Here is a 27200-nt window from a genome sequence, read left to right on the forward strand (position 1 = left end):
TCAGCCATCAGATTAGGAAGAACTGTTCTTATGAGGGCAAGATCTGATATGAAAGTAAGGACTAGGAAATTTATTAAAATAATTCTGACATATATTTACCATTTTTTCATTTGTTTTTTTCCTCTGAAGTTCAAAAAAAAAAAAAAAGGCAAGCAGTTCTACCATTGCTCACAGGTCAGAGACATTCTCCAAAGAAATTAGCTTACATGTTATGTTCATTTTTCAATTTTTGAAATTTCATAACAACTTTGACATTCAAAACATTCCAGCCAGCCTTACAGAGGGTCATTTCTGAAGGCATCAGCCTTCGAAAGAAGTTGTTAAAACAGAGCCACAAGAATGCCTTTGCAACCCTTTGTACTTTATATAAATTCGAGCAAATTATGTCAGATGCCATTATATAATATATGTTATATAACATATTCGGCCCAAATTTATATAAAGTGGTGAGAAGGAAGTTCTTGTGGCTCTGTTTTATCAACTTCTTTGGAAGGCTGATGCTCTCAGAAGTGACCCTCTGTAAGGCTGGCTGGAATGTTTTAAATCTCAAAATTGTTATGAAATTTCAAAATCTTAAAAATAAACAGAAAATGTAAGCTAATTTCAGTCTAATAATATTAATGATATTGGAAGGCATTTTGTGGTGCTTGATGAAATCTGTGGCCTGAAAGCTAAATGTAACCAGCACATTGATCTAGAAAATGCAACACCTAAACCCAGCAGAGTGGACTGTCATATTGTGAACTATATCTTGGTGTCTGCCTCTGTTACTTTTTCTTATTTTGAACATCTTAATTTGCCGTACTTCCGTGGGAGAATTTGTATGACTGAGGCAAGCAGTATCTGGTCTTAAACAGCACCTGCTCATTTCCATTACCCCATCTTCTTCCTGAAGTGTTTTGTATTTCTTTATTGTCCTACTTCTGAAGCATTCTGTTGTCTAGATTCCCAGTTTAAAACTGAGCTGTACTTAGCTCATGTTTCTCCACAATTTTTTGGAACATGTCCTTCAGTTTCATCAAATCCTGTAGGAAAAATAAAATAAGCTCACATATTAGACATTTTCCCCAAGGTATAGCATGGCTCTGTAGTTGGTTTGGAAAAGGTATTGGAGTAATAAAATAGAAATATTTACTTAATGCAGGTGCAGAATGATTTTTGTATAAATTTTGGATTCCAGCATTTGCAATAATTAGGTAAAATAATAGTTGCTGCAGGTGTCAGCTCAACAGAGAACAAATTAAAGCAGATAAGCAAAGTGAGGGTATGGGACAGGGAAAAAATATCCTGGAGGGAAATGACCAATTGAAGGAAAACCTAGATTTGTTCTATTGACTTTGATATTTCACACTGCTCATTTCAAAACTAATTTCAGAGTTATGTGCATCTATTTTTATCAGTGTTTTAGCTCTGTTCAAAAGGGAAGAATAATAGACTCCCATCTGAATCAGAACTTCATCTGTAGAAGCAGAAAAAAAAGGCTGATGATTTAGTGCACAGATCAGCACAAATTTGAGAGGACATTTCATGAGAATTATTTTTAGATTTGTCAGTCTTGTCTTCACCATTTTCCTGGGCCACAAACAGGCATTACATTTGTGCCAGGACAAAAGTCTTTCTCCTGGCAAAAAAAAGGAGAGCATGCAACGATTCAAGGGATTACTTAAGGAAGAGAAGTGGCTCTTCTGCAAGAAGTCAGTTATCTATATGGAAGATCTCCCTCCTCAGGTTTTAACATGAAAAGCTGTATGCTTCTCTTTGGTATGGATGATACCCAGTATTCCACAGCTCTGTGCTTTATATCCTTCCCTCCAAGCTGTCAAGGGGCCCCATGGGGATCCTACCCCCTGTCCCATCAATCAGCTGATTGATGGGATGGGTGGAAAGGCATTCTACCATGGGGAGAACTCTCCTGGAGCCCTGGGAGGGTTTCAACCCCATGAAAATGTCCCCCTTCCCAGCCAACCTCCCAATCAGCTGACGGATGGGATGGGCATTTTCCTGCAGTTGGAAACCTCTGAGAGATTTCTCACCATAGGAGAAGAACCCCTGCCCCACGCACTCTTCCAGTTTAACCCAGAGATGTGCAGCAGTGAGAGTCAGGGGCACCTGGGGCTGGAGCCCTCCCAGAGTCTCAGTTTTAAATGCCACCCTGTAGCAATATTACAGCCACTGGAGCTGGGAAAGATTTCCTCACCCCAGTTTCCAGCCCCAAAGACTTTAAATGCCACCCCCACAACCCAGCTGAGTGGCATGGGCAGTGATTTCAAAACCTTCAGGGTAGGGAACTGAGGAAGCTATTCTTGACCCAGTTCCCAAAACCCTGGGCTTTAAATGCTGTGTCCTCCAGGGTCAAGGAGTCTGTCCTCAGTCCCCTCCCTCCCCACCCCCCAATATCTCAGGTTTCAGTCACCCTCCATGAAACCCATCAGGGATACATATAAAGCAATTTAAAACTCAGGGGTCTGTCTGTTGACAGCCTGCCCCCTTCCAAGATAGGGGAGAAGTCAGGCTGTCAGGTAATAGGCTCCAGTAAGGGTGAATATGACCCAGGGAGCAGCTCTCTTTTGCTCTCTGGCTGGAGAGCACATCTGTGTGCCAGCGTGCTAGAACACATAACTGCTCTAGCTCCCAGGCTATTTTTCTACTGATAAGAATTTCATAGAAATTTTACTGTAGAAATTAATACTGCTCCATGGCCCTAATCTTTTGGTCTGTACTCAGTAGTTAGCCTGATTTTATTCAAGACTTCAGATTTCAGGAGTACTTTTTTTTTAGATCAGAAGGGAATATCGCAACAATAACAGTATATCTCTGTACCTCTCGTGTCAATGGCCTATGCATTAAAACCTATGTAGCCCTTAATTGCTGAATGTCTGATTTGCTGTCTTACGTAAGTTTACTTCCATCACAAATAATGCCACTGGAATAGATCATGCTTGTTAGGCACAAGTACAAGTTTTATCTCAAGATTTGGCACTCTCGCTAGTGGCCAGGCTTCTCAATTTGGCTGACCTATTGGCTCCGATGCACTTCAGTCTAAGGTTTTTCATGTTGTACCCATCCACCTGAAATTTCAGTGAGAAAAAGTTTTAAGAGAGATGCTAAACTGATAATATATTACAGTTACGTATGTTTGTATTATCCATGTATGTTTGAGCATAATTTAGAGTGAATTAAATTCAGGTAAATATTTAGGTCAAATTACTTTTAATTTGAAGTATGAACGAGCAGCCTAAGTAAGGAGAGTGCAATAGTAAATGAGTTATCAGCAAATATAGCTCTGTTGAAAACTAGTTCAGAAAAAGCCACTGCCTCTCTGTCTTGTAAGGATTGATTTGGAAGGCCCTGAGGGAGAAGGAGCTGGAGGTGGGAAGCAGAACTGAAGCCATTGTGGAGAGGAAGAAGTTACACTCTTCCTGTTATGACAGGAAATGCAGACAAATGTGCTTCCTGACCATTTGCTCAGCAGGGAATGAAATATTCTTTGACCTTTACCTTATGAACATTTTAGCTGCATTGAACTAGTAAACATGTTTTGCTTTTTTTTTTTTTTTTACCCTAAACATTTATTTGTACCTGCCAGAACCAGTGAATATTGTATAGATAAGAAGTCAATTTTCTTGTATATTGTCTTAGCTATCTACATTATGTATATACTGATAGAAAGTATTTTTTTTTTCACTAATAAGATGCCATTTTCTAGGACACGTATATCTAGATAGAAGTGAATTAATCCTATGTGTCCTAAACAGTGAAGGAACATAGCATAACAGAGATTAATATAGAAATGTAGACATATATTGACATATAAATGTATTTATACATATATCAAAATGTTTTTTGGGTCTGATTCTGATATATATATTCAATTTAGAAAATTAGAAGCATTTAAAATATGCACGAATAAAAGATTCTGAATACTGCATAACCTAATAATTTCTGAGTTGATATATTGTCCACTAACAGATATGAGTTATCCCTCCTTTCTTTACTCTTGAAGATAAATCTCATAACAGAAATCAGCTACTGTGCATTAAAAACTTTAGGACTCATGGAGAATAAAACTGGAAATAATATCACAGTTTTGTTTAATTTTGTTCTCCCGTATTTGTGTGCTAATACGCTAAAAATAGAGTATAACAAAAAAGTACAAAATCCTTCTTCTTATAAACCTCAATCATGATATACTGAAAGAACTTTGTCTTTAACATAGGGACATTTTATTTATTACAGTCATAACTTTAGGACATCCTACTTAGAACTCTTTAGCAATGCTATTCAGCAAGTCATGGCTCAGTATGCTTGAGGCTGTCAAGCACAATAGTTCTTTTAGCAACATAACTCACTGCTGTCTCATCCCTATAAGTTATGCTGGAGGGTTACAAGAACATGGCAGCAGGCTGCTGAAGATTCCCTTACTGCTCTTTAAAGGGCCTTTCATTTAATATGGCATGCCCAGTCATCGCATAAAGGAGGATTTGTCTAGAGGGAATCTTGCAGTGGTTCTGCTTCCCAGAGCCACTGAGTGTAGCCACAGATTTTTGCAGCGTAGCCCATTAAAATGACAAACTGAGCCAAACAAAATCAAATAGATGGGAGAGTAGGGAGGGTGGGGATATGAAAGGGGCTGCTAACTTATGAATAATTGTTGGGATTTGTATATGTGTCTACTGTTGGCTGCTTAACTAAAAGTTCTGTGGCTTGTACATGCCATCCTGATTTTATGAAAATGTGAGGTTAGGTACATCACACTTGCCATGTATGTATCAGCTGTCTCCACTTTGGCCCCACTATCAGGAAATCTGACACTGAAAACCAAGTATGGACAATCAACTTAACAACAGTTAGGCAGTATATATCAGATACTGGGATATATCTACTGTCCTGTTTCCCTAGTTTCTCACACAAACACATGCAGAATGCCACATATGTAAGGGGAGAGGGCTTCTGCCCACTTTCCCTGCATCTACCCCTGTTCTAGTGTAGATCTAGGTCTGTAGATCCTTATATTAGGGTGAAAACAGATGAGGGGGAGCCATGCAAAGTCATGGCAGGGAGTGAGCTACCATTTCAAAAACAGAAAAGGTGAACAATGGCCTCCAGATCTGCACAGTGCAGTATATGTTACTAGTGATACTGCTGTCACTTAAAATCAGCCTGGAAGATCATCACAGATTTGAAAGTAAAGAGTGGAACCGGCAAAAGAAAAAACATTGAAAGGAGGCTCATGTCACAGACGCAAGTGGTTCCTTCCATAGACCTGGATTAGCAGAATGGAAGCTTCTACCTCCCAGCAGCCATGTCTTTTCATCTCCTTATCAGTTCAGATCTACAAGCAGCCAAATATTTTTGTTATACAATAATTTTACATAAACAAAAACTACTGTTGTTTCTTTCTGTTACAACAGTTCATTGGTGCACTGTCTGGGTACGAAAAACATATATACACATGCACACAGATTGTATTATTCATTCCAATATGTAAAATCATCTACACACCACTAAAATATCTTCTAATATATTTAATTTAAACAAGCATTACTTGCTACAAATCAAATTTGGCACTTGTCCAGATTTTCAGCTTTGAAGATGGGAATTAATGAGTGCCTATATTGTGGCTGGCTACAGCCCTAGCCACAGACTTCATAGTCATTGAACCCAAGATTATGCCTGAGAAGGCCCCTCTAGTTTTTACCAGGGAAAGCCTATGGAGTGGTCTTTCCATAGACTTGAAGGAGGGCCAGACTCCGAGTGGAAAAATGTCCTTCCCATAATCCCTTTTCATCTGTGTCTTACCTCTTGTGCATATAGTAGTTTTAACCTCCAGCCAGAATTTTGTCCAAAATGCACAAAAAGGAATCCTGGATTTATTTTAGTCAAGACAGAAACTGGTTCTTTCACAGTTTTTTTTTTTTGGGGGGGGGGGGCGGTTCCTAATATTTAAAGCAAGCATATGATTTACTTGTAGCCAGTATGGGCTTCAGCATTTAAGCCTCTTTTCTTTGCATACATGAGTGAGTGCTACAAGAAGCTGATCATCTAAGATGTTGAGTACCACCGCTCACATTTTGTGCTGAGAGCTGTTGGAAAATCAGGCTCTAAATAAATAAAAGAAATCATATTGCTTATGCAAAGCATATATAATTTGAATGGATAAGGTTAGGTTTCATTCTGTTACACAGGTACCTGCTCTACACTCTGCATCTTGTTGAAAATACCTGCAAGAACTATATAATACTTAAAAGACTGTACTTGTGAAAACTGCTTAAAAGAACTTGAAATTGCTTTTCTATTTATTTCATGAGTTATAAGTATATGAGGTTTTAGTCTTTTAAAAGCAGATAAATGTAAACCTCCCCATACTGGGAAGCCATTTTCTTTTTCTCTGCACCTCTCTTCTAGCTTTCACTCACCCAATTGTGGCACTGTCAGTACATAATAATATTCATAGAGGGCAGAACTTCATAGATAGCCTTACCTTCTCCTAAATACGAAGAAAAATAAGTAAACATCAGAAGAGCTCTGAATAGCCCCTTACCCACAAAGCAGGAGGGTACAGCATCTTCCAGTTCTGCTTTGACTAGTATGCACAATAATTAATCAATTAACCCTTGGATAAGGTTGACAGGAGAACAAGCATTACAGTTTTGATCTGTGAGACCGAAAACAAAATTTAACATTAATCAGACATCTTTAAAATCTTTTAAAAAATTTTGGTGTGTCAATTCTATTTTTATTTTGAAATAAAAATAATTGGCAAATCATCATGCTTTTTTCTGGCTATAAAATGCAACATGATTTTTACATGATAGGAGTTTTCTCTCCCTAAGATACAGTCTTGTTGGTTGACAGATCATATCTCCACCTATATAAACCTCCATCACTGTAGAAGTTGGGCGCCTGATCCATTATCAAAATTATTGCAGATTTTCCTAGCCTCAGTAATGTAAAGTGATCAAATATGTGTGACAAACTATTACAATACAACTTTTTCCTCATCATTATAAGCTGTAAACTTTTAGTACAGTTGTTAAGCTACCCAAGATCTTGTGGGAATGCAGCTATATTTAAGAAGAATTTGTGTTTTCTTCATGATTTTAGTAGAATCAGCAGAAGTGAAAATTATGACTTAAGTCTAGTATCACAGACTTTAAAATGTAGATCCCAAGCAGTCTTGCACCTACACAAAAAGAGACAGCATTTTCAATAAATTACTACAAACTTTAAAACTCAGCAAAATTACTGAAGCAATAAAATATTCTCTGTCCATTGTGGTCAATATTTATTTTGACTTAGATTAATACAATTAACATAACGGATTGAGACAAAAGATACTCACCTAACTCTTTGAGAAGGTAAATGAGGATAAATTTCTTCCGTTGATATAGACCTATAAAGCCATATAAAATGAGAATTTAAAATATTTTTACCTTCTGAAAATCTTGACCCTTGAACATACTTATTAAAAATATTGGTACATTCTTCATTCAGATTTGTGTAAGAGTATGAGAAATTAAAGTATTACCATACATTATGATGTTTCAATGCAAAAGCTCTAATTGTGATTGGTCAATAAGTGGCATATTTAAAAAGAAGAGTAATATTCTGGATCATCCTAGAACCCATAATAGGTACAATTGTTTTTATGCATTTATTAGCAATGGTAAAAAGCATTATAAAATAGAATTGGAAATCTTTAAAAAGAGCAATAATAGTGGAAATAATAGTGGATATGGAAATAATAACGAATTAAACTCAGAGCAATTATGATTACATTTTAAAGAAAAAATACAAGATGTAACTTATGCATTGTGCTTTTAATTTTCAATTTCCACAAAAAGTAACTCTAACCAGTATCTTTTTTTAATAAGTATTATGAAATAAGTGTGTGCTATGCAGCACATCTGTGTGGTTACCTTAACTGTTCAGAAGCACCTAACAGTAAACACAAACAGTGGCTTTAAAGATATTTCTGTGCTAAAGTGTACTTTGATGGTGAGAAGCTGTAACATGCTAAATTCTGAGGTTTCTGTACAACAGAAACCATACTGTATAGAGACACCCCACCTACAGTACTGTGGTCACCAAGTCTGATTGCAGAGTTTTGGATGCAGAAAAATATGTTGAATTAGTACACTGTACTGTCTGCATGTTTCTATAGCATTCTATAGATGCACATATAGGTCTATACAAATGAACTGCAATTTTTTTCTACAAACAGAAAAGTTCTAAGAGGCATTTGAAAGACTGATCATTTTTTCAATGGTAGTATGAGTTTTCAATTTCATATTTGATCATTCAAAGTAGTGGAAGCTACTGAGGCTTTTACAGTTCAGATATGTCTTAATATCAATCATGACAGAACTAGATTCTTAAGACCAGCACTGTGAAAACTGTTTTTTGAAATGCTTGAATAATCACATTTAATAGCAATCTATCTTCTTTTTTAACCATATTCTGGTAAAGGAGTTACAAAGATTGAAATAGCTATAAAAGTGACATCATGTAGCATACCTTACTGAAAAAATAAATGTATAAAGCAATGGCATAAAGACACATCTATGTGATGGACTAGCTAGTACAGATCAGCAGTAATTAAAGGTCACATTTTCCATGGTGGAACCAGCTGGGATTCTAAGGTAGGCTGGGGTTGCAGTTAGCATTAGCTTGCATTAGGATCATAACAAGATAAAACAACAGCCTTGTGAACCATTTACAGTGGCACTTTTGTATCTCCTTGCTGAAGCATGTGCAGAGGGACTTTTACTTATGGTATTAAGTAGTACTGGTAGTACTGTCAGATTAAGCAGATCTATTCTACCCATTTAGTGTTCATCCTCAAGTCCTATCAAATACCCTCATGTTATAATTTTATTCACTTAAAAATCCCAGAAAATTACTAAAGAGGAGACCTAAACATTAAAAATAAAAAGATCTATTTAATTGTTTAGTGCAAATGATATAGCGGAAGAAACAGAACCAAGTTCATTCACACTGTTGGCTTAGATTTGTAATGGTAAGGAGTTCACATACTAAGCAGCTTTTATGGGGACTTGCAGAGCAATTGAGAGAAAATAAAAGTTTTTCTTATGTCAAAATAGACCCTGTTGTAATTATATACTGCTTAGATTTTTTATAAGGATTCATAGCAATAACTGACCTACTCTTAGAATTTGTATGTGCATCTTTGTTTTTAGCAAGATAACATAACTAGGATCATTTGATTGTACTAAAAATGCCAGTTCATATTTCCAAACATCCATGTCTAAATAAGATAAGACATATCCATCACTATGTATAGATAAGAAGGTGCTCATCTTAGTATTGCTAGTTGGTCAGTACTTTTCATTCAGACCTTTATCACTGTACTGGTGCTTGATAACTTGAAAGTAAAACAAAAGCAATGGTGCCTGCATCTGGACATCAAATCTATTTTTTAACTAATTAAGTTAGGCGTAATATATATTTTCTTACTAATGATGTGGTAAACCAGTGTTGGAAGGGATCGTGGTGAAGCTAATAGCTATTGAATATTGATAGGACAAATCCTTTATTAAAAGTTTTTCAGAACTACAGTACAAAGTCACAGTTTTATAATGTTGGGGAGAAAGGCATATGTAAAATAAATTAAATGACAAGTGTAGGCAAAGATAAATTGTACTGAATTTAAACATTTTAGAGGAAGATCCTGTGCCAACACTTTATACTGCTTAATAACAGAAGAAAAATTCATGGCTCAATTTATTGGAAATTCCCTGTATTTTTTATGTTCTATAGTTTGACTTGCGCCTGGAAGATTCTGTTGCCTCAGTTAGATTACACTCACAGATATATATATTTTAAGTTAGAAATATATTTAGACTTATATGCTTCCTTTCTGAACTTCTTAAAGCTAAAAAACTACAGCAACTGCAAGTTATCATTTCATGAAAATGTACTAGAAAATAGTGACTTACAGATTTTTGACAGACCTGTTTTCTTTTTTTCAGGTGACATTTACAAAGAGGAAATTTGGGTTAATGAAGAAGGCTTATGAGTTGAGTGTTCTGTGTGACTGTGAGATTGCTCTAATCATCTTCAACAGCACCAACAAACTGTTCCAGTATGCCAGTACTGATATGGACAAAGTGTTGTTGAAATATACAGAGTACAATGAGCCACATGAGAGTCGAACGAATTCAGATATTGTTGAGGTAAGAATTTATGGCCTGTGACAACAAATTCTTTTAAATTATTTTAGGACAGCTCACTGAATTGTTTCAGAAACTGTTCAGTTTCTTTTAAAGGATACCACAGTTTAAAAGAAATCAAGGAAAATTCACTTAATAAAACAAATATTTGGACTTTCTCTCTCAATACAGAATTATTTTACAAAATACAGAACCACAACATGGATAACATTCACAGCCATGTTGGAGATACCTCATTGTATAATGTAGCAATCTTAATACAGATGATTAAACTATTGTTATACAACTACCTAAGAGTATTAATTCATGCTTAAAATATTAAGTAAATGTCCAATGTTTCCATTATATGGTAGCAGTTGAAACTAATTTCAAGATGCAAATCCTGCAAAGTAAATTATATTTTAAAAAATTTTGTTAATATTGTTTCAAAAAAGTAAAATTTCCAAAATTGCCTAATTTAGCTGCATTTGAAAATAGGGCTTCTTGCCTAAATGAATAGAAGCCTAAAGGTAACATTTTCAAAGTATCTAGGGCCAAGAACCTTGAAGACATTCAAATCAAAGGGAGTTAGGCACTCTGGGCACTTACAAGTGCTCCGACTCATTCTGATTAGAACATGTTGGAGCAGATTCGATTAATCGAGCCTCTGGGACATTCTAATAAGAACACTCCAGCATGCTGCAGCATCTCCTGTATTCAGTGATCCATGTTTCAAAATGGTGGTGGAGACGTTTTAACTAAAGCTTGTCAAACGAGTTTTAGTTAAAGTGCCATCATCACCATTTTGAAATGTGGGATGCTGAATACACAAGATGCATGCATTTTAATTAGAGTGGCTCTCTGGAGCCACTCTAATTCAAATGCGCCTCTCAACCTCCACATCCTGGAGCGTGTACAGGCTCCTTTAAATTAATGGAGAATCTTACCATGTATACCACATGGCTTAGAAGCTTTTAAAATCACCAGGACATTTTTTTGAAAATAGAACTTACGTGTTTTTGGAAGTTTGACCATTGACAAGTACCAGCATGGTAGTTTGAGTTTGATAATGGGTGAGAGGGGATGACATGTAATTTGTATATTTTAAATAGTTTTAATGAAAAATACCCATGATAAGGCAGTCGCATTTAAGTATTCAATTTGAAATGTAAAGTGCTTAGGCCATTTCAGATTTTTTACTCTTTCGGGGCAGAAGAAACAGTTATTCAGCATGTAGATGTTGAACAAGAGCTCTTGTATTAGTAAAAAAAAAAAAAAAAAGTCCTGCGTAATTATCATGTCTTTACTTGATAATTAACATCACAGTTACCAGTAAAATGGGGCAAAAAAACCCACAAAAGCTTGAGAGCAAACAAATGGCTTTGCATTTAGTTTAGTTTGGATATATTTTTAGGTGCAGAATATAAATGTGCCACAAACCTAAATATTTACAATTTTCAGTTAAAATTACTACATTAAAAGCATTTACTTTAAAAGTTGGGAGTCTACTTTATTTGGCTTTGTGACATTTAAGCTTCATACCTCGTAGCTTTTAATTTTGTTTTTCCAAGGCTACTGAAAGAAGTTTATGGATAAGATAAGATAATAAATATGATTGTTTTCTTCTTAATGACTTTTCAATAACTATGTGCCACCAGAAGTATAGAGTGTAGTTCTGCTGGCAATGTTCTTAAACAAAGTAAAGAAGGAGTAATTGATTTAGAATCCTAATTCCTATCCACACAAAATATAAGAATGTCTGTTTAGTTACTTGTTTAAGTACTTACTCCAATTATTGGTTATTAGAATATATCACAATTTAAACAATGTTTATTCCTAAATTCAAAAAGTATAGCTCACCAATATATTTTACTACTTTTAAATTAAGCTGTTGCTATTCAAATTTAAAACTTAAATTAATTTTAATATAGTTCTGGTTAGTCATTAGCATTATTAATCAGTCACTTTCCGGAATTAATTGTGTCTAGCTTTTATGAAGGAATCACTCTTCAGGCAGCAGTTTTTTATTTGAAGCAACAGAAGACAGAGGGTTTTGCGTATCCAATAAGGATTATTCTCTTTTTCAACGAAGAAATGATTTGGAATGAAATTAATGGCTGTTTTAATAGTTGTTGGTGTTACTGCAAATCAGATCAAACTATCTCAGTGCTGCCCAACTTGTAGATACATAATTCTGATAACAGTCATGACACAAAATATATTAACTATTATTAAGAGAATTTTCAAACCGTTAAATCTACTTCTTTTTTGAGCTTTAATAATTTATTTAGTTAAACAGATTTTGTTATGTTTTTTACACACGTAACCATTCTCGTCTCATATGATAGCTATCACGGAAATGTCATATACATTTCATTTCATTCAGCATGTAAGTGATGCAAGTTTAATTATTACCCTGGTTATTGGTGATTAAAATGCTATCATTTCTCCCACTGCTGAGGGAGAAAAGTTTATTCACCCTTCTGATCTGCTCATTTGGGGGTCTCTTCTAAACAGTAATGAAAATTATTCCAAATTCTGTTGAAAAGTGTGTAGCAGTTTTGTGATGTATATTGGTTCAACAAAGAAAGAGTTACTTTAAGGCCTTCATCTGGAGTTAGACTGTGTTCCTAAAACTGAAGTCTGAGTGTCTTCAACCACTAAACCACTCACCCCACAGTCTTTCATTAAACCTAGTTTCTGTCAATAAAGCACACGTTGGTCATTGGTTTGTATCGATTTGTTACAAGCTATTTAAGGTCTGGTTTTCTCTAAAGCCTTGGGCTTTGAGGAAAAAGATGAACTTCATCCTAACATAAACTTTGGTGTGATAGATACCAAAACAATACAGTTAGTACAGTTGTAGTTTAAACTAGGGTTACCATATTTCCAGTTCCAAAAAAGAGGTGGGGGAGGGGAGGGGAGGGGCAGAAATTAGTGTAATATGATTGTGGGAGACAGTGATATGCCAGTGCCCTGCCCCAGCCTTGCTGCTGCCCCTCATTCCTGACCCACAGACTCCAGCCCCCCTCACTCGCAAACCACAGCCTCCCTGTCCCTGCTGGTGCCCCTCACATCCAACCCACAGCCTCCTGGTGCTGCCAGTGCCCCTCACTCCCGACCCAACTCTCCTGGTTGTCCTTCCCCTGCAAGCAAGGGCACTGGCCCTGGTGCCACCAGCCTGACCACGCAGCTCCCTTCTGCTTCCGAAGGGTCTCTCTGCTGCTACCCCTTTCCCCCTCACCCTGCTGCAGCCCCAGCACCCGGACAGTTTCCCTCAGTGTCAGCAGGCACTTGCCCCTCTCACACATCCATCCCCTCTCACACACCCCTGCCACACACACACACACACACACACGTCCCCACCACCACCACCACAGCCCCTTGCACAGTTCCCAAGTCCTGACCCTCCAACCCCTGGCCCCACGGACCTACCCACATCCAGTTGCTGGGGCTGCTTCTATCACCCTGTCAGTTATATGCTGGCCACGTGTGTGTGCCCTGCCTCCAATTGTGCTCTCCCCATTTCTACCAGCCCGAAGCAGCAACTTGCTAGGGCAAGCTGGGAAGTGCCAGGAAGACCTTCCAAGCTGAGCTGACCAAAATCCCAGACATTTGACCAAAAAGCTGCCTGGACAGAGATCAGAGGATCCAAAAAGAGGACATGTCTGGGAAAACCCAGATGTATGGTAACCCTATTTAAACCTACAGTCCTATCATGCAGTAGAACACTTTAAATGATTAGAAGCCTCATTATTCTTTAAAGTGGGATTCAATTTGTCACATTAACAACTCCATATTTTATTTGGTACACATTTTTGTTTAATCTAAAAAATAGCATTTTTACAATTGTGGGTGGGTTTCAATCTGTATTCAGTCATCAGTCTGTAATTCATGTTCTCACCTGCTTTAAATAAATGGGATCTAAAGTATGGATCTCTCACTGAACGTGTACAGAATTTCATCCCTCCTGTCCTAATTAGGTTATATAGAGCAATGTTGAAACTTCTATATGATTTTGATGGAAAAAAGTAAGATTGACATAAAAATGTGTAGAGGAAGGACAAGTTACTGCTTTTTTGCTGTAGTTCAAATTCCAGGAAATTGATTCTCCCCTCTTTTCTACAAGTTTTAAATAGTTGTAACAACACCGATTTCAATGAAGTCAGTTTTGATTTTTCTTTTTGAAGAGACTCAGCCCCAAGTCTTATTATTTACACTCCGGCCCTCAGTCCCATATGCCGCCTGTGTCCCTAAGAAGTGTGTCACATGTAACAAATAAAGAATTCATGGGTATATATAACAAACTTTACATATGAAACATGAGAACATGGTCCATAGTTTATTCTGGGTTATAGTTAAGTTACAATTCAGGGAAAACACCACTTTTGATTTTTTTGGATACAAAAAGGTAACAGGTGTTAGTTAACCTGTTAAGTAGAAATAACACCCGTGTATACCATAATTTACTAATCTAACAATGATGATGAAAATTTCTGCAGCTATGCATTTCCTTTGCACTAAACATTAAGGTCTACAGAGTCATGCCTCATATACCCTTTCTTTGCAGGAGGAATAAGTCTCTTGTTCAGTTTTGTCTTTTTTGGTCCTGATAATGGTTTTACATATAGCCTTTTTCCCACATAGAAAACCACTTTTTGACATTATACCTAGGCTTTGAGATAATAGACCTTCCTCTAATTATATTTAAAGAGTTTTATTGCCATCCAGAATTTGCAATAATACTGAATGCCACAGTTTTCCCTTCTGCTCCACCTCCAATAACAATATTAGTCCCCTGCCTTTTAAAAAACAGAAGGAAGAGATGGGCAACATCTCACCCTTGGTAAGGGTACATGATCCAGGACAGTTCATTATTATAACTGCTCTAAGATATTGGAGACCGTGACTTTGTCCTCTTTGTTTAGTTGGGCAGGTTTCCCACTAACTAAAGTGTATGAATGATATGAGTAAGAGATATCAGACATAGCACATTCAGCTTAGCCAATTGCTGCAAAGCACATTAAGTTCTTCCCCCAGGACACTGGGAAGGACACCGTCCTTCAGTTGATGAGGCTGTTTTAGAACTATCTTCAATACAAACATAATTACAATCATAACTCACCATTACAGAAATCATTGTGTTTTTAGCTTCTTACTGAAGTCATTAAGCCTCTTACTGATTTAAAGTGAAGTTTCTTGCCTCCTTCCCTCCACCCCCGTCACAGTTTCAGCTGGTGACTCATCTTCATCAAATCTCTCAGGTTTTTTTGCGGTCTCTTTGCCTCCAAAAAGTTCCCCCTCTCTGATCTTCACTCTGTCTTCATGTACATAAATCATTCCCCTCCTGCTGTCCACTCTACTACTCAGCTCTTTTTTGACCTCCAGTCCATCAATCTCTGATACTGCCATAATTTCCTACCCCCTCCCCCCCCCCCCCCATTTCTTCATCTGACCTCTACCTCTCTGATTTCATGGTCACTCCCTTTAGCTCAAATTCTCCTACTCAGTTATTTCATACTCATTTCTCCAACCCCCTCTTTTGGCTTCACACCTATCTACCTCTTCTGTTCCTCCCTGTTATACATTGAACACTTCTGGAGAAATATAAACTTCCTCCACTATTTGTTTTCTCTTCCTTCAACTTTGCCATCTTCTTTAAATATAGCAAATTATCCACATTAATCACCCAACAGCTCATCTCACATTGTCACCCTATCTTTCCCCTAATACATCACCGCTACGCACTTCTGCTTCCTTCTCCTACTTACACAGCTGAATTTGCCTATCCAGAATATCATCAGTTATTTAGAACAATTATGATGTTATTGGACAAAAGCTTATTTTCCATGTCCATGACATCTTTGAAAGCCTCTCTTTTGTCTCATAACTTGGAGATGTCCTGCCTACTATTTGTTTCTAACCTTTTGGCTCCGTCCCTTCCTGATTACTAACTTCACTTCTCCCCTTCTCTTTTCTCTAAATCATTGTTAGGCATATATAATGTATGCTTCTTTGCTCCTTTTCTACAGCCTTCCAACATACCTTAGTATCCTGTATCTTCCAGTAAAGCTCTCCTTTTACTCACTTGCCTTCCACATGCTGTTTCCTGCTTCTCTAATACCTCTAGCATACTGTGTCATCTCACTGGCAGGTCCTCTTTCTCATTTTTCTAATAAACAGCTGTCACTTCTTTTATTTTTACAGCACAGAAAAGCATGCTAGGTACTTTTCTTTACCTATAAAACAGGCCTCTTCTCCAGAAAACTTTCATCCTTCTTGTAGATATGACACATTAAGTAAGACTAACCTAAAAAGGTAAGGTAAAAGAAAGACAAGGGATTGTAACAATCATATTATCTATTAGAAGCACATCAGGACTGTCTGAAATCCCGTTTCCATTTCACAACACTTAAAGCAGTCTTACTGAAGACCATGTTCTGAGCAATTCAAAGAGTCTCTTCTGAGCCCTTCAGCTCAGCCTCTTATTTGGGCCCTCATCTTATCTTAATCTGCCTGAAACTTTTAGTACAGTTCTCTCCTCTTTTTCTGCCTTCCCTTCTTGAAGATTTAATCACCTTATTCTTTCCTTTTCCTCATACCTTTCTAACTTTTACAGCTGCCCCCTTGGGAACTTCCATTCTCCATTTCAGTTCTGTCCTCCATCCCCTCTGTTTTCTCTATAGATTTGATCTATAGATGACTATACCCTCTCAGCAATATCAGTGACTTCACCAACAGGTACCTTTATGCACACTTCAGCTGGTAGCAGGAAACTGTAGTACTGCTGGACCTCTGAAAGCCCCTTTGTAGGTGTTACAGAGTGGCCAATGGAAGCTATTTTATTTTGAAAGCATGTGCCACAATTAAGAAGAATCTAGATATGTTTTATAAATACAGGTTCTTTTTTCAAACTGCATTGTCTTTTAAATGTATTTTCCATAGGACCATGCATCTTCAATAGCTCTGGTAACTGCTGATGAATTTACCTTGGCAGAATTCTTTCCCTCCCTTGTGGTCTCATGTAGTTGGACATAGACAATGCACTGAGCATAGCCAGTTAGAAATGAGTGCCAATTGCAGCAACTTTTTCCACTCAGTCAGAGAGAACTGAGATTGTGAACACATGCAGCATTTCCTGCAGAATTTACGTCCTGTATGTTTTACAACACACAGAGCTCTGGTTATATGATTTGATGTTAAAATTGTAGGGATCAAAGGTAGTTTCTAAAAAGAAAGAAATTCAGAATAATACAAGGCTATCTGAAATACGAAGGCTGTTATAAAAAAACAAACAAACAAACACGTTGTGCTGATAAAGAGACTGAGCCCAAATTTTGAGTAAGAACATTGTAATAAATTATACTCCACAGTGGACATTTCTATGGTTCTGCTCTTTACTGTATTTCCTTTTAATATAAAAGGACTAGCTACAGTTGAAAATCTAATAGACTTTTAGTTTAACTAGCTACACAGTGTTAATAGGAATAAAATGCTACTAAATCTCCTATGGGATAATTCAGGGACTTGAGAATTAAAAGTTAGTGCAGCTTCAGTGCTTTGAAAAGCTGAGATGATTAGGGTAGCGTTCAGGTGGCAAAGACTATATACATGTGACATGCTACATGAACAGTGTATTGTGTCTGAGAGGAATGTCACAATCCCATTTTGCTGATTGACTTATTATACATTATCTCATCAAATCTTGCAGGCATGAAGAGGGTCCTATGGCACACCTAAGATTAGTCACCTGGTGGGAAGTTCTGAATGAGATGAAGGGGGAAAAATCCCATCTGTCAATTATTTCTAAAGGTCATGGAGCTAATGACTAAACTGAGAGGTTAATTAGATTCTGAAAGCCTCTTCATATCAATTAAGACTCTTATCTGTATATTTGTAGTAAATAAGCCTCTGTAACTATTTAAATCTACTGTTTTCAGGAAAGAAACAGGATAACTGATGTAGTTTATGTAATCTAATGGGAGTATTTTCCACTCTTGCCATCATAACATTGCATATAAACAAACTGTGGGATATATGTTGGGCCAGATTGTCAACTGGCAAAATCAACACCACACTGCTAAAAACAGTAGTGCCACTTCCCTTACATCAGCTGAGGATCTAGTCTGTGAAGTATCAAGTAATTCTGTATGTAAAAAAAATATTGAGGATTGTCTAGAGAGGCAGCATGTTCTAGTAAATAGTGTTCCGGACTAGGATTTAAAAACGTGGCTTCTGTTCCTAGCTTTGCCATTGGGTTTGTGTGTGACCTTAACAAATGATATCACTATTCTGTACCTCAGTTTCCCCAGCATATACAATGGAGATGATGCTCACCCCCTTAATAAAGTATTTTTGAGATCAACTGATGAAAAGCAGCAATTATTATTATTCAATAATAATAATTTTATTGATCGTTATTTACCAGTTTCTTTGAACAAGGAGACAAATTCTTCCCTCAGATGCACATGTGACTCCCACAGACATTAGTAGGAACAGTATTATGCATCTGAGGATAGAATTTAGCCAACTGATTCTGTTATTATAGTGACTTTAGGAGTTTTCAAAATATTTGGTTCTTGTTCTGCTGTTATCTGTGTGCCAAATCTTCACAAGTTTGACCAACTCCAACTGTTTAAAAAAGTCACAAGAAAGGGCCCCCTAGAACTATGAGATTATGTAAAAAATGCATTTTAAACACTTTTTTGTTCACTTTCTTTGCCTTTTTTGTTTTTAAGCCCTTTGAGCATCATATTTTTGAGACTGTCTGTGCTTGCAGGCTTTTTGCTTGTTCTAACTGCAAGTTTTAAAACTACAGCTGATGGAGGGGGAAAAGGCTAATTTGTCAGAAATTTTTTTTCAACATTATCTCCTTTTGCCAGAAGTATAATGTTGAAATTTTCATCCAGATAATTTAGAAACCTCCTTTTTGTTAATGAAAACTGATAATCTGGTATACTCACATGATCTCAGGTGTTTAGGCTTTAAGAAAAATATTCAGTGTCAAAAACTCATTAATTAACATAGTGATAGTTGCCATTCCTAGGGAATAGAGTTGTCATCTGCTCTGAATGGTCAATGGACAGAGGGACCAAATCCTGAGATAATACAATTCTGGAACAAGAGTTTCAGAATTTGGTTCTCTATTATTTGACTTTAAATATACTTTGGATTAATCCAACGTGGGAAAAATACAGCAAAAAACATTTTTAACAATAGGTTGGAGGAGGTGGGGGGTTCCCCTCAAAAATAGTCAGTTTGTTATTGTGATTTCTCCAAAACAAGCACTTGGTTGTCAAGCAGTGTATTTTATAATCTTAAAGTGTCTCAGACAATATTGAAGTACTTTACCTGGTAGATTATTTATGTATTAGATGGAGAAAAGCAAGAGAAAAATACTATAGATTTGTAAATCTGCATGGTTTTTTGAGTTGACTAAGTGAAACATCTGAAAAGTTTTAGCCTTTTCTGGAGGCAGTTACTAACAGATGCGTCCATATCTCTTGACAGAGATAGGGATGTGATAAGATGTGTAAGTCTCCCCTTAGAAAATTGTTTTAAACATTTTTCAAGAGTCCTGTTTTCTTCAAAGTATGTTTGGCAGGTTTAAAGCTTTAAAAGCAGAAAAACAGGCCTAATTCTAAGGTCTATTTGAGGACGCTCCCTTCACTTTAGTGGAGCTATGCTAAGTTTACCAGCTGAGGAGCTAGTCTTGTAAGTTTGGCAGAGCCCCCCTCCTCTTTATTTTTTTTAAATCCTTTCACTCGCTCATCCCATTTGTAAAATGTCTGAGTTAGGTATCTCTATAAATAGGAGTTGTTAAAGTGCTATGAGAACAACTGTGAAAAATATGTGTACTCTATTCATGTATTTCAAGCTTGATTCATGATTCTCTTTTTATATACCTTAAATCTGTATTTCAGAGTTACTTCTACTTCACAGATGACTGTTTCTTTCTCCAAAACATGATATATCTGGCTGAGAAGTTGGAAAATCTTACATGTCTGTGTTACATTCTTATAGCCTAATAGCTCCAGCGTTTTCTCCCAATCTAGCCATTGGAGAATGTTCTTTGCTTTTGTAGTCACTGTTTCACATAGTAACAGCTTGTTGTATTTTGGTCTGTTTGCCAGAGGGTAGGTTTATTTTTAAATCCCTGAACTCTGAATTTTCTTTATTTTTCCAAGATTGGAAGCAGCTGAAATGCCCGGAGTTACAGGTTGAAGATCTCACTTACAATAGGAAAAGGGAAGTTTCATCCCCTCCCCCTTTTGTTTTTGTTGGTTTTTTGTTTTTTTTTAATTTTCCTAACAAATGTCTCTTAACTGGTAGTTGTCTAAAAATAGAAAACCGCCTAGCTAAAAATAGCTTGGCTTTCAGTCTTGCCAAGGAAAATGGAGAGGAATAGGCGTGGAATAGAAGGCTGAGTAATCCAGCTCTATTCATTCAGAGATCCCTTTGAGAATGCAGGCAATGATAAAGTGCCCTCAAAAAACCACAAGCCTGACTTGCTCTCTTCAGACTTCTAGGTGCCAATAAACATTTTAGCCCAAGGATATATTTTTTTCTCATAGATTGTAAACACTTTCTGAAAGACAAGGCTTTGTTTCACAGAAGCTAACTTACTGTCAAAAATAGCTGACTTTCCTAGTCTTTTTTTTTATTTTCCACAATGTTTTTAATATATTTCAAATGAGTAGTGGCTGTGATGTCCTGTTAAGAAATACCATGAAATACTGCATATGTAGTAACTGTCCATGGAAAAAAATTAAATAGCATTGATTGCAGACTTATGACTATAGCCTCAAACTTTGCTGATGTCACTGAAAAGAGAAAAGAGATGTTTTTCTGGCTACACAAGGAGAGTGAGTAGGCAAATGATTTATCTCAATAACAAATTAGACTGATTTAACCTGCATAGCACTACTTGACATATTTGTGCATTATTTAGGCCTTCATTTTGTAGTTCTTTTATCCCAGGTTCATACATATTTTCTTGTTACTAAAAATATTTTGAGAGCTATGAGAGCAGCATTTTTCTGTCTGGAAAAGTTTTTTTTTTCTCTCTTTTTTCTGTTTTGTACTGAGGTTTTTATACTGCACCAGCTCTGTATTCTCAGTGTGAGGCAGTGAAGAAATCACATATACTGAATGAGACAGGCTGTAGAAGGGAATGGGGGAGGGAAGAATTGAGGTACATTGGTTAAAACTTAGGACTTTGGGGGGGAGTGGATGGGTGTGTATGTGTATAAGTATGTTTTAAAAGAATCTGAATAACCTAGTCAAACACAGCCACAGGGTGTGGAAATGTCAGCGCAGTTCGCAGGGTTATTTGGGCCTAAGTATTGTTCTGTTCAGTTCCTGTAATGCTGCTGGTGATAAGGCTCTGGAGACAAAGCACGATAATTGATGGAAGGGGATTTAAATCACTGCAAGAAGAATTAAGGTCCTTGTATCTATACGTCGACTCTTCTGGTCTCCTTCCTTCTTGTAAAGCATTTTGTCTTCTTGCATGTTGGCCCCCTACTGCTCTTTGTAATGGAGGCAGACCACAAGTGATTCCTTTATGCAGTACACAGGGTGTAATTGTGTCTGTGTGGTGTATTAGTAATTACCAAGACTGAATTCCCATATTGTATCTTTACTGCAAGCATGGAAAAATAGGACACACAACCCTGCATTACCATTTTCAACCTAGATAGCAAACTACTTATAGCTATGTTCCAGAGACAAAGGCTTTTGTGAGCAAATCCATTTTTCATTTTCATCATTAAGACATCCCTGTTGTGTAAAATAAATACAAAATGTGGTCATTTACCTGAATTCTTACACTGTAATATTAATCAGAAGCCTGAAAGTACTATACCTTCTGTTATGTCACAGCAGTTTTTAATTGAAACTACTAGACATCTCCAACCCCCCCTAAAATACCTTATTATATTTAGCCCCTGCAAGAAGCCAAGCACCCTCCGTCAAATTGTAGTCTGTAAGTTTACAGTACCAAGCTTCTTATGAGATCACTTGCAATGTGCAGTCCTTCAGACACAAATGTGAGTAAAGTTTCTCAGGGCATATGTGCTTACAGGTGCAGGCCCTTAGCCACTGCCAACTAACTAGTTACATTGTATAAAGGATATTTAAAGTACAAAATTGTAAAATGTACCTTTTGAAATAAATTAAGGGCCTGATTTAAAGCCCATGGTAGCCAATGGACCTCTTCTCATTAATTTATAAAGGCTCTGGACCAGACTTTTAAGTGTAGCCATATTTTTCAGTTTTTAAGGATCTCTTTCTGCCACCTTTCTTCTCAGTGAGCGTCAGCCCTGTGAATACTTGGGTGCGCACACTTGGCCATATACATGTGAGTAGAAGTCAGTGGGGCTGCTACCTGCATAAAATTAAGTGGATGTATAAATACTTGCAGGATCAGGGCCATATTTCTAAAGTAGACCTAATGTGAATGAGATGAGCAGAATCAGGACCTAAATTGTTTAGACCATGACTGACAAAGAAGTAAAGATTTCTACCTCCCTTGCATGGCCAGTCCGTATAAACCCAGCTCTTTTGGAACATCAGAGCTGCACAGGAGATGCTTCTGCTGGGAACAGCAAGGATCTACAATGGATCTACCGTGTACTTTTCCCCTCCAAGACAAGAAACTGACCCTTTCAATGCTAAACCTGGAACAGTTTCTCATAGCTTTTTCCCAGTGCAGTACTAATATGTAGACTCCTTATTCTGTACTGTCTAAAGATACTCCTCTTCATAGGATCATCTGAGCATATATTAACCTAGCAAATTCCCTGCCATTGGCAGCTCCTTGTCTCCCATCCTTTTTCCCTACAGGCACATTGTGGGACATTTTTTTCTATTGATAGGATGTTTTATGTCTGTAGCATACATGAGGAGTTAGAGTGCATGATCTTGTTGACCATTTGGACAAATAATTGCATGAAAACACGGGGGTCCTGCTCAGCCCTAATCTGCTTTCCAACAATTTTTATGATTATGGCAGAAGTTCTGTTAAACTTCAAAATATGCTGACATTTCTTCTTTGTTACAGTAAACAGATGTAAATTAATTATTTATTTCTGTGCCATAAAATTTGCATTCATCCTTTATGTATTATGTAGCTGATATTGATTAGACTCCATTTGCCTCAGATTCAGAGAGGCCTCTGGATGTTTGTGATATGGGTTATAAAACCTCAAACACATTTTATTTATTAGTCCATATTTTTAATAATCACAAGGTCAGTGACCAATTCTGCATTAATGTTCACAATAAACAACTATTAAGTATCTCTGATTGCTAAATGAAAACTACTGTTCTTTGTATAAAACCCACCTTAAAAAAAGTTTTGAATCAATATTTCCTAGGTGTTATATTTTATATAGACCCATAGCTTTGGGACTGTGTTGTTTTCCTTGGTTTATTTTGATATGCATGGTTTTTATATATGGTCAGCAATTAATGAGCAACTAAACGCACTAGTAAAAGGAGTTGCACAATCTTTCTTCTAAATGGTTTGTTAATGCCTTTGCACGATAGGCACTTGAGTTAAAGGGAAAATCTTTGATGTATTGGATATGTAAGCATTAAAAAAAAAGCTCAAACCCATTTATTTATATCATCCTGTGTGATCTATAGACAACTATAATTACATTTTATAGTGTACTGTTATAAAAATGTGCATGCACTTTACTTTGGGTTGTTAAAGTATACATTTATTTCTTTGATCAAACATTATAGCACACAGACTGTTCAAAGAAAGCAAATTATAGAAAAGTCAATAAGAGTATTTTAAACAACACACAGCTGCTATAGATTGACTCAGAGGAGATCAAAATCATGACAGAGAAGCAATTCCTAATGGGGAGTGCTGTGTTTAAAATATATTTAGCTTACTACAATAGGATCATGAATATAGCATAACCAAACATAAAAACACATAATTTATACTTTCACTGTTGTAAACCAAGTCTTGGTTATTACATAGTTCTAACATGTTCAAACTGATATCAATAAAATGGCAGCTTTTTGCTTTTGTGTCCAGTAGCTATAAATATGTGCTTTAGCATCTGAACTGTGTTTTTGGAGCATATTTGAAAAGAGATTAGCTTCCTGAGCTTTAAATTTCCTCTTATCCCACTTACATTATTGTTTAACTTTTTTAAATAAAAATTCTCCGTGCTTCAGTCATACTTATGTGACATTTCATCCAGAAATCTGAAAGTGTATTATAAAGATAGCTAAACGTTCATTTGCAGATGGGTAACTAAAATGATTTAACCAAAGGAACCGCATAAGGCAGGAAAACTACTTGGATCTTATATACCCAAGGCAAGGGTTCACCTGCTGAACCATGCTGCCTCTATTTTAGAGGCTTATGGATCTAGATCCAGTAAAGGTTTTAGGCACCTAAAGCATAAGCAAAATAGTCCAAGGCCAAAATTATGTTTTTGGTTTTTTGTTTGCTTTTTTTGAAACATGTTCAGTTCTGACTAACCATGGAGAGGTCTAAGTGACTCTCTACTTGTGTGTCTATAAATGCTCAGAACTGCTACAGTCTGAGAAAGTTGATACCCATTACCTGCTAAGCCTAGTCAGGATCCAGAAAATAAGGGTTTTTTTGAACCCTTAGCTAGATGAGTGTTGAACCTCCACAAACAAAACAAGGAAGTGAACCCAGGTCCCATATTCCTTGAGTGAGGTCTTCATTAGGCCATTACACAAAAGATGGGTGCCACCATTGATAGGAGTGTCTTAAAAAGAAAGAGGGCCTTGCTCCATTCTTTTAAAGTATGCAGGCACATACCCTCAGGAGGATCCCAAATGGCTGGAAACCACTGCAATTCTATAATGCACGCACCTGTTCATATTGCCTTCCTGCTCAGTGTGCAGCTGTTTGGGATCCCATTCTATAGCTCCTAACTCATATTACACTGGGAGCCTTGGCATTGGATTCTGCTTCAAGGAGCAAGCATCTAAAAATTAGTTATTGTGGCACCTAATCTGGTAGCAGGGCTGTGAATTTTTATGAACTAGATCCAGCAAAACTGTGCAGTCCCACACTAGAGTGTTCACTAGATCTCCATTTCACCTGTAGGTACCTGTGTAGAGAGGTACCTACAGTTTTGTTTTCCCTTCCTGAACTTCTGTCTGTTTAAAACATTTCTTGTTCACTACCAGAAATGGTAAGTAAAATCTTGGCCTCAAGGAAGTCAATGAGAATTTTGCCAGTCCATTGCTTTTAAATTCTCCATAACCAGGAAGCAAGGCAACATGCATTACATGACAAATTTGGCCTAAATCCTACTGCAAGGTCTTTGACTTGTGTAGCATTCTAGCACATCTAGCACATAGAGAGAGATCTAGCACCTAGAGGAGTTTCAGCTGCTTTTTATAACTGTTAGTTTTTCAACTGAATGCCAGTTCAAGAAAAACAGTTCCTATTGTCAATTTTCCCACGCTATCCTTTCAAAAACTTCCCTTGTAGTATTCCAATATAGTTCAAAAGAGTTAAAAGTCTTTCTATTTTTCACTCCAGATGTCTCCATTTATAGTTTTCAAATGTTGGCAAGGTGTAGGGGGTTCCGCCTAATTGGCTTCATTAGCAGAACCCTTGAACTGTCAGGCCCCCACCAGGTAACTGGATTTGACAGCTCTGATTTGAACTACATCAATAGTAAGGAGTTTGTTTGCTGAAATTAAATCTGGCCAACAGCGATGCCCCTAACAGATTCACTCCTGAGGCTGTGCGTACTTTTTGCATTGTAACTTAAATAGGGGTAAAAATTCAGCTGGTTTCAGACTTTGATAAAACACTATCTTGCTAAGATTTATACAGATATCCCTTCCATGGACTTAATTTCCTTCAAGAGAGAGATCCTTTAAGAGGATCTCCCTCTTGACCTTGATATGCAGTCTTCTTAGGAAGTAGTAGTTTTAAATTCACCAAGAGGTAAGGGATGATGCAAACTTTGCAGGGAAATGTGCTTCCTGCCTGTCTCCCAGCCCCATTCAGTAGTGGTGATAGAAGGAAAAACTTGTCCATTCCCACTACTGCTATTTTGTTCTAGGACCTTGTGACCCAGTATACACAAGGCAGAAATAGGAACCATGCCAACTTTTGACAAGAAAACAGCTTAAGTAAGGTCTAAAGCAGTTTCCTTAGGATTCTCACGTTATTGTTAGCCTGAGAAATGCCGGGCAAAATTTAGGGCTGTGTATTTTTGCAAACTAGATCCAGAAAAACTGTGCAGTTCCACACTACAGCATTCACTAAATCTCCATTTCACTTGTAGGTACCTGTGTGGAGGGGTACCTACAATTTTGTTTTTCGTCCCTGAACTTCTGTCTGTTTAGAACATTGTTTGTTCACTAGCAGAAATATTAGGTAAAATCCTGGCCTCAAGGAAGTCAATGAGAATTTTGCCAGTCCATTGCTTTTAAGTTCTCCATAGCCAGGGAACAAGGCCACGTGCATTATATAGCAAATTTGGCCTAAATCCTGCTGCAAGGTCTTTGGTTTCTGTAGTATTCTGGAATAACTGACTGCAGATTCTGAGATAGCTTCATATTATCTTTAAAATGGAGTTTTATATTAAGTGTAATGTAATGCAATATAGCAGGGCAGCATTCATGTTTAATTTTACTGATATTGACATTAGTTTGTTGTAGGCTGCCCACAAATTATTTCCTGCATTTTAAGAATGGTTGTTGCTAAGTTCATGAATGCACTATATACATTGTCAAAGGAACTATTTGGAAACCTGGGGTGTTGTGGAAGACTAGCTGAGACTATGGAACCTGTAAATTAGCTTGGGCTTCTTGTCATAATGTTCAACAGATAAAGCTGCAAAATTAACAGCTTGCTTACTATATGAAAGGGGCAAGTCAGATCTTTGCAGGTTCTGGAAGGTATCACTGTTCCAGTTTGTACTTGGGTAATACTTAAAGATTTTTCTTCATAACCAGAAGAGCTAGAAAGCTAACTTTTGAAAATGACATTTTTGATTCTGAGTC

General features: G+C 37.0%; 1 protein-coding gene across 12 annotated transcripts in view; it reads left to right on the plus strand.

Moving 5' to 3' along the window:
- The window catches only part of MEF2C (myocyte enhancer factor 2C), a 173036-nt gene that overhangs the window by 88819 nt on the left and 57017 nt on the right, over positions 1–27200 (plus strand). For all 12 annotated transcript variants that reach the window (XM_059725039.1, XM_059725041.1, XM_006263296.4 and 9 more), the window contains one exon: positions 9993–10196. In XM_059725039.1, coding sequence (XP_059581022.1) covers positions 9993–10196 — 204 coding nt within the window. The remainder of the gene's footprint in view (positions 1–9992; positions 10197–27200) is intronic.

This window comes from Alligator mississippiensis, chromosome 3 (assembly GCF_030867095.1).
Source record: "Alligator mississippiensis isolate rAllMis1 chromosome 3, rAllMis1, whole genome shotgun sequence".
Classification (NCBI taxonomy): Eukaryota; Metazoa; Chordata; order Crocodylia; family Alligatoridae; genus Alligator; species Alligator mississippiensis.